The 8,092-nt window shown below is 54.5% G+C and overlaps 1 protein-coding gene across 1 annotated transcript; it reads right to left on the bottom strand.

The window, feature by feature from the left end:
- Positions 1-373: 373 nt before the first annotated feature.
- Positions 374-7,517, bottom strand: LOC111142822 (DMRT like family B with proline rich C-terminal 1). Its single transcript, XM_022496144.1, has 4 exons — positions 6,938-7,517; positions 5,122-5,327; positions 1,668-1,866; positions 374-456 (listed from the first exon to the last, which is right to left on the bottom strand). Exons 1-4 carry the CDS (start codon positions 7,515-7,517, stop codon positions 374-376), a joined length of 1,068 nt encoding a protein of 355 aa, XP_022351852.1.
- Between the last annotated feature and the right edge of the window lie 575 nt (positions 7,518-8,092).

Below are 8,092 nucleotides of genomic sequence, written 5' to 3'. Positions count from 1 at the left end.
GGCTGGACTAGATGCTGCCTCCTGTCCTGGAGCGGGGCCTGAGGAAATCAAAGACCGCATCTGGGAGTGAGTTTAACAGCCGCACAACCCAGACTCGGTTAAATTCATTCCTAAATGTGAGCTTCCACCAGCCCCGTGATCCTCAGAGCCCTGGCCCTCCCCTGCTAACCATCCTCCATGCTCCTGGTCAATCCCACATCTCAGAATCGAGAGAACTTTAGAAATCACCCTCCTCCCTCCTGTCTTGAAATGGAAATGAACTGCCATCTTACACCCACCACTATCCTTCCTCCCTACACATGGCTGAAAGTGGACGAGAACATCGTTGCTGGAACACCCCACACCCCCACCCTGCTGGCCCGAGGGCCTGGGCCTAGTCAGACGGCTTCTGAGAGGGCGGCTGGCTGGGCTCACAGGGTGGCGCTGCGGGCACTTCGGCGTCCTGCTCCTGGTCATCTGGGAAGGACAAAGAAGAGGGGCTGGATTTACAAAGAGGGGAATGACCTACTTTCAGATGCAGACTTTCTGTAAGGCATTCTCCCCACTCCCAGCCCCAGTGGAGGATGACTTTGCCTTTCCTCTACTGGGTGTCCGGACACTGGCAACCGAGCCTGGGCCCCGCGACACAGAGTCCAACTGACCCTCCAACCGGGCGGTGAGAAGCCAGCTACCCCGCGGCTCTGAACCTCCGCGTCTTTCTGCCTCACGATAGATCACATCAGCAAGAGGATGAGGGGAAACAGTAAACAAGAATGCACACTAAGGCCATCCTCGGGCTCATGTTCTGTTTAGTCCTCAGAATCCCCTCCTGAGGTGGGGACCACCCGTCTGCCTTGGCAGAAGGTGAAGCTGAGGCCCAAGGATGGAAGGGACTTGCTGTGGGCCCCACAGCTGCTAAGGGCCCAAGTCAGGACCCACAACCCCGCTGTCTGGCTCTGCGGCCGGCATGCTTCAAGCTACACGTCATCTCTCCAGCCCGCGGGTCCAGGGGTCTCACACACAGCAAGTGTACAACAGGTCTCTCACTTCCTTTTCTTCCCTAAGGAGCCTCAGGGAAGGATTGAAAAGGTAAAAAATCCTAGAACCTTCAAAGCTGCAAGAGCCCTCAACAGAAAACCTAAAGCATTTTTACATCCCGATTTTCAGTTGACTGTCACAGTCACCCCATGACAGGACCCATTTTACAGAGGCGAAGACAGGCCTAGCTCCTGGCCTGTTTCTCTCCACCAAGCAGCCGGGGGCAGAAGAGTCACCCCTAGCAGCCCCAGCCTAGCCCCAGCCACTGTTCCAGGCTCAGCATCTAATCTCTCCCTAGCTGGAGAGGCCCCAGCCAAGCCAGAGAGGCCAGGCGCCTCCGATCTTCTCAACACACAGCACGCATGGCAACCTGCACACCGTGGAAGTGTGTATGGGGAGTGAATCAGCATTGCACCTGGAGCCTCTCTGGGTTCCACTGGTTTTCTCACCTGGGACTGGGGACTCCCTCTTGAGGATGCTTGTATATGGAATAAAGGGAGGTGTATAAGGAAAAAGCTCAAGCCTGGGCCCAGTGCATTCTAATTTCTGCTCTCCATTTCCCTTCTTTCCGCATCCACTTCAGAGCAGGCCCCCTTCCTCTGGAAAACCTTCCTGGCTCCCCAGAAATTGGTGGACTGGAGCCCACTTACCAGTGGTTTCCTTGTCCGTATCAGATAGGACAGTGAGAGAGAAGGATGCTGGGGGCGGCGGTGGCGGCAGCGGTGGCAGGAAGTGCAGCGCAGACAGGAACCCCGGCGGGAGAAACTGAGGCTGCGGTGGCTGTGGCGGCGGCGGCGGCGGCGGCGGTGGGTAGTAGCTGGGCTGGTAGTCTCCCACCGGCTCGGGCACCTGCAGCAGGCAAGCCAGAAAGGGAGAGGGTTAGTCAGACAGGCTCCTCAATGGGGGGGGGGTGTCCCCCCAAGGGGCAGATTCACCGTGTGGCCCCCACACCTGGGCACAGGACACTTGAGACATGGTGTTTGGCAAATACCCACCAAATGATTGAAGGGAAGAAGGAATTCAGGCACAAAGTCATACTGAGCCCTCTCGTATAGGCATAGATGCAGAACCTCCTTCCACCCTCAGGACCCCACGACGCTCCTCACTATAACGATGACAGACTGTGTCCGTGAGGGCAAGCTCTGGGCCCCGGGCCGCAGAACTGGTAAGCGGCAGAGGCGGAGCTGGATCCATCTGTCGGACTCTATTGCTTCGTGCTGCGGAAGGGTCTGAATGCATCCCAACCCCTTGTGGTCCCTTTTCCTGGTACAGTTGAGAACTTAAGACTGGAGAGTCAGGGGGCCTTGGAGGCCCTATTCTAACACCACAGAAGAGCTGGGTGCGGTGCAGCCGTTCCTGAGGCAAGGGCAGCTGGGGGTCCTCAGCAAAGCGGCTTAGGCGGGCCGCCCTCTGTGCAGCTACTCCTTCTTCCGGACATGGAAGCCGTGCTTGTGCCACAGGACCCTAAGGCTGGAATGGGGGCGTCTGGAGGGAGGACTACATAGCTTAGCGCTGAACAGAGAAAGATGTGAACGCAATAAAAAATCATAATAAATTTCAGATGTAGTTCCTCTTATTCACTTCTGCATCCAGAAACTTCAGAGCACTTTACAAGCTGTGTTCTGGAGAACCTGGTGTCCTATAAGATATTTTATGTGCTCTTAAAAGTGTCCTTTGACAAAGGAGTTTGAGAAACCCCACGCACTGCCCCCACATCGGTGAGTCACACATGAGCACATTAAAGCCTTGAGGCAGTCTGCAACAATCTCTTTAGATTCTTCCAGGCTTTCCTAACAAGGAAAGGAAGAAAGCCCACCTTCAAGTACCTACTACGTGCCAGACCCCGTGCCAAGCACTTTCCATGCATTACATCTTCTTCAATCTGTCAACGGCCCTATGAGATAGGTCCTCTTTCCCCTACCAGCCAGACTGAGAACCTGAGTCAGACCCTCGGAGGTTAGATGGCTTCCCCAGGCCATATGGCTAGTAAACATCGGAGGCAGGACTGGATCCCAGGTCTGTCCAACTCCAAGCTTGTGCTGTTTTGTGGGAAGAGAACAGAGGAAGTGAAGAAGCAGCAAATGGGGCAGAGACAGGAATAGGAGGCTGAAGACATCTCCGGGGAGTATCTCCAAGCCCAGGCAGGGGGCAGCAGGACAAGGATGAAAGCAGTTCATAGGCTCTCGGGTCTTGAAACAACATCAGAAATAAATGCCTGATCCTCTATCCAGACGTGAAGGGGGTGGGAAGGGGGATTATTAGTGCTTTAATTCCAAGCTGCTCAGCCAAGTCTCTCCCTGGATCACAGCTCCTGCCTGGGGCCCATGGTGGCAGCTCAGGCCCAGATAAACCAACTGAGATCACACTCTTAACAAAGGCCGTCTGGCAAGCCTGTCAATCAGAGCTCTACCCTGGACGCCAGGCTCCATCCAAGCTTCTGTGTGAGCAGACGGTGGGTGCGTGCTTCACTTGGCCAGAGCCCCCTCTTTGTGTGAAGGCTGGAGGCTCTGTGCTCTCCTTGGGGCTGTAATGGGGGTGGCCAGCACGAGAGCTCAGGTGTGGCAGGGGTGGTGGTGACAGTCAAGGGCCATGTTTGCTCTGTCTCTGCATGACAGACATACCTCGGGAAGGGTGTCCCCAGTGAATGCCAGGGCTCCAGGTTGGGGACTGCTCTGTTACTGACCAGCTATGTAATCTGAACCCCAGACCCTCCCTCCCCAGTTCTGTGCCCACAAACAAATACTTTGCTTCCCCGAGTCATCGTCTTCTACTCTACAGTGGGGTAATGCAGCGTACCCTGATGGCTCACATAGGGGTCAGTAGGCATCTTGGAAATTATCAAGACCAGTGGTTTTCAAACTCTTTTGCCTTGAATCAATGGAAAATGACTTATGTAAAACTTTACAATGTCTAAAATAGACAGAAGAGATGCTGTTGGGGCTGCAGCCAGAGTGGGAACCCAGGGCCCTGTTTGCCTGACCTGTGTAGACACATCTAGGAGGGGGTGGCGGAATTCCACTGGCTCTGCTCTGCAGCTAAGAAAATATCAAGCGCTCTTCTTTCTTCTCAATCACTTTCCACATTAAACAAAGAAGGCTGCTCAGTCCTCACTCCTCTCTACCCTCCACCCAAGAGAAACATCTAACACCCAGGATTAGGCATTTAGCTCTGAGGGAGGGGGGAAAGGTAATGGTGGTCTACGTTTTCATGAACTTGAGCTGCATTCGAGACAACGTGCCCCACAGGTCCAGCCCAATGGGGCCAAGTCAGAATTGGTTACCCAGGCCTCTGACTATCCTGCAGTCCTGATTGACCTCAGGGCTGCCAAAAGGGAAAGGGCTTTTAGCCACTCTGATCTGGAAGGAGCTGGTAACCAAGGCCAAAAAACCTGGTCTCCCCAACTTGTACCTCACACAGCAGGGACGACCTGACTCCTCCATACTCCGTATTCAAAACTCGAGGCTTAAAGAGCACCGCAGTTAGTTTAGGACCAGTGATCTTACAAAAAGATTAAATCTCATCCGTTCTTTCAACAAATATTTCCTGAGGTGACAGGTGTTTGGTGGAAGGTTTCCCTATTTTTCATGACTAACATTCAATTCCTCCTGAAAGCAGCCCGAAGTCTCAAGGGGCCCCTATCTTTGGGCAAGGGACCTACGTCTGCTCCTAGCTCTGCCCTCAACTGTGTGGTGCGGGACAGTGAGACTTCCTTCCTGATCCTCAGCGAAATAAAGCCCTTCTGGCCCCAACATGTCGTCAGTCCAGACTGGCAGTCACTCACTCAGTCGGGGGTACCGTGCAGCTGCCCCCCAGATTTATCTGAGGTGTCTCTGTGTTCCTTCTTACCTGATCCCGCAGCTCTGAAAAGCACATGCCATGGCCCAGACAGCCAGGCTGACTTGTTTACATATGAATGGACTTGCCCACATGCGTACCCTCTGAGAGGTGTACACTGCACAAGGTCAGTGTTGTACCCGTCCTGCCAGTGCTCAGGGCCTGGCACAGACTGCCCCATCAGTTTGCTTTCTGGGACTGAGCATCCGTAAGAGCAATGGGGCATCTGGGATAAGGAGGAACGGGGAAAGGAATGGGGACGGGACTTACCAAGGCCCCTCCATGGAAGTGGCTGCAGGACACATGCCGGAAGCCCCGCTGCAGAGGGATCCCTGGGGTCGGGGAGCCATCTTGATAGCCCAGTGGGAATGGGCAGTAAGAATGCATGTTGGAGCAGCTGGGGTACAGCTTAGAAGGGTCTCTCTCCAGGTACTCGGACCCCACCACACAGTCTGAGCTGATGCTCAGAGGGAACCCTGGAAAGGTAAGCAATGAAGGAAACGTTAAAAACACACAGAGCTAGAGAAAAGAGCATCACATCACTGTACAAAGGTAGCAGCACAACACTCAAAACCACTTACAAAGAACTCCCACATCCATTATGCTTTTGATCCTCTCTGCTTTTTAAGCCCTTCAGCCATGTCCCACTGCTCTTAGAAAAAGTCCTTGGCACAGCCATAAAGCCCCATGAGGGCTGGTTCCTGCCTCCACTCCGGCCTCCTCATGCACTATAACCCAGCAGCTTCTCCTTTCTCATCAACCTCACAGCCTTTGCAGATGCTGGTCCCTCAGTTTAGAAGGCTTTCCCCCCTAACCCCACTGTGCCTCAGAAAGTCCTCAGTACTCAGCTGACTCTTCCCTCAGACCACAACAAAACCATCAATTATTCGAGCTCTATACATTGATTTGCATGATTCCTTGATCAGCACTGTCCCTCCCATGAGGGCAAGATCCTTGAAGGCAACAAATGTGACTTTTCCCTCTTTGCGTCTTCATCACTAGTGTTGTGGAACGGTTAAGTGCTCAACCCCTGTTGAGATGGAACGGAGAAAGGCACTATGTCTGTGGAAAGTTATCTTCTAGAATTGCTGTTTCAGGTCTGTCTTCCCCCTCTAGTTTCTTGGGGGCCTAAATTTTCTTAGACTGTCTCACAAGGCAGAACCGGCTTTCAGAGAGCCTCCAGGCCAATCCCCTTCACATAGAGGGGAGAGACTGCCACAGAAGGAAGGAACTTGCCTAAGGTGCCTGAGCAGTCTCCCAGTCTCCTATGCTCTTTCTACCACACTGTCATAGAGAAAACCAAAAGAAATCACGTGTCTGCACCCCCAAAAGAGCCTCAAATCTATATGTGACTTGAAACTGTACTTTAATACTGAAAACCACCAAGACATAAGGAACCATGTAATTTAGGCATATGGTGGGAAGGGAGGAAAAAGAGGCAACATCAACAGACCAACCGCTCTCCAGTGGGGTGCAGAGAACTGTCTCATTCCCACCTTCTGGAAAAGGGTGCAACGGGTGCGCAGGCGCATTGGGCCAGGCCTTTCCAAAGGAAGTTGGCTGGGAGGAGCCTCCAGCAACTGGAAGGGGAAGAGTGCGCAAGCGCAGTCACCGTTGCACATGCGCAGTCATCGTCGCGCAGGCCCACCCACCGGGGTGCCTTAAAAAAGGCGCCACCAGCCCAAGAAAAGCGCGGGAAGAAAGTGCGCAAGTGCAGTAGGGCCCATCTAGCTAAGGCGTCTTCCTGGAGGAGAAGCCACAGTTAAGGGATTGGGGGCCATTTTCTTTCTCCCAAGACGGAAAGGCAAGAAGCTATATGTTAAAAGCTGCCAGAACCACCCATTACTTTTTAGCTCTCTTTTTATCTTTTTGCAAAATGGCCCCCAACCCAAGTCTGTACACAGAGAACGGCTTTCCACAGCAAGAGTACCTCTGAAAGCATTTACCACACCCACACCCCAAAGGCCCATCCCGGCACGATCCAGGGTGGCCCGGGCCGCTGGAGTGGGGCACCGGGAGGCTGCAACCCGTAGAGGCATCCGGGGGGGTGAGGTGCCCGAGGCCACGCGGGGCAGGGGAATCTTACCAAAGTCGGCGAACGGCGGGCTGGGCATGGGCCGCAGCGGCCTGCGCAGCTCCAAGCGGCCGGGGTAGCCCTTGCCTGCGGCCTCCGCCCCAAGCTGGGGCCCCACGGAACTGGGCATGGCGACGGTGGCTCGTTCGCTCAGCCCCACGTGGCCGCGGCTGCCCAGAACTGGCTGGAAGGCGCTCGGGCCTGGGCTCGGGCCCCGCGGAGGCCTCTCGGGGAAGCCCGCGGCCACGCGGCACTCCGGGCCAAGCTCCTGGTCTCCCGAAACGGCCCGCGGAAGCAGCTGGCGGAGGCTTGGGCCCGGGACAGCGGCCGCAGCCCCAGACAACAGCTCCGGCCCGTGTGCGCCAAGGGCCATCTCCTGCTCCTCCTCCGAGGCCTGCTTCTTGAGCACCTTCTGCGCTGCCATAATCTTCTGGCGCTCAGTGATCAGGTAGCACTTCTCGCAGGTGCACTGCTTCCAGCGACACTTGCCCGCGTGGCCCTTGACCGGCACCAGGAAACCGTGGTTCCGGCACCGCGAGCACTTGGGGGTACGCAGCATCTTGTCGGCCAGCTTGGCAGGGTCTGCCTTCATAGCACAACCGCCACCTCTGGAAGCTGCCGAGCGAGTGCAGCCAGGACGAGCGGCGCCCCACAAGTCTCTGGTGCTGGGGACTTTGGATACATTTGTAACAAAGTGGCTCTCAGTAGGTCCTGGTAGCTGCACAGGACCCTTGCATTTTCCCTCCTTTTTTGGGGTGCAAAATTTGGAGACTTTGTGTGTCTTGGTTAATTACATGCAAGGGATTGGGTTGAATAAATTCTTCATGGAATGCTATTGCATGTATGTCATCTGAATTTTCTGAAGTTTTACCCATTTAATTTTCCAAACTTGCTGTTCCCGCCACACAGAAGGTATTTTTGTAACTTCAAAAGAGGCGGAGTGATAGTCAACGGTCCACAGATTTAAAGCTCCGGAGGAACGGAGCTCTCAGTAAACCCATTCCGGGAGAGAAGCATCCTAAGAGGCAAACTGTGTTTCTCCTTCCAAAAGTTGCTGCTTCTGCTGAATTTCATTTCCTTCCCCTGCTGAGAAGCAGCGGCTCGCAGTGATGCTTCCAGAATATTCTCAAGAGCTCAGTGCAGTGTGATGGTTGCTCAAGGGTGTGC

The sequence above is a fragment of the Enhydra lutris genome, unplaced genomic scaffold (assembly GCF_002288905.1).
Source record: "Enhydra lutris kenyoni isolate GAN:26980312 unplaced genomic scaffold, ASM228890v2 scaffoldscaffold9, whole genome shotgun sequence".
NCBI classification, from domain to species: Eukaryota; Metazoa; Chordata; class Mammalia; order Carnivora; family Mustelidae; genus Enhydra; species Enhydra lutris.
This window is presented reverse-complemented; position numbering and strand designations above follow the sequence as displayed.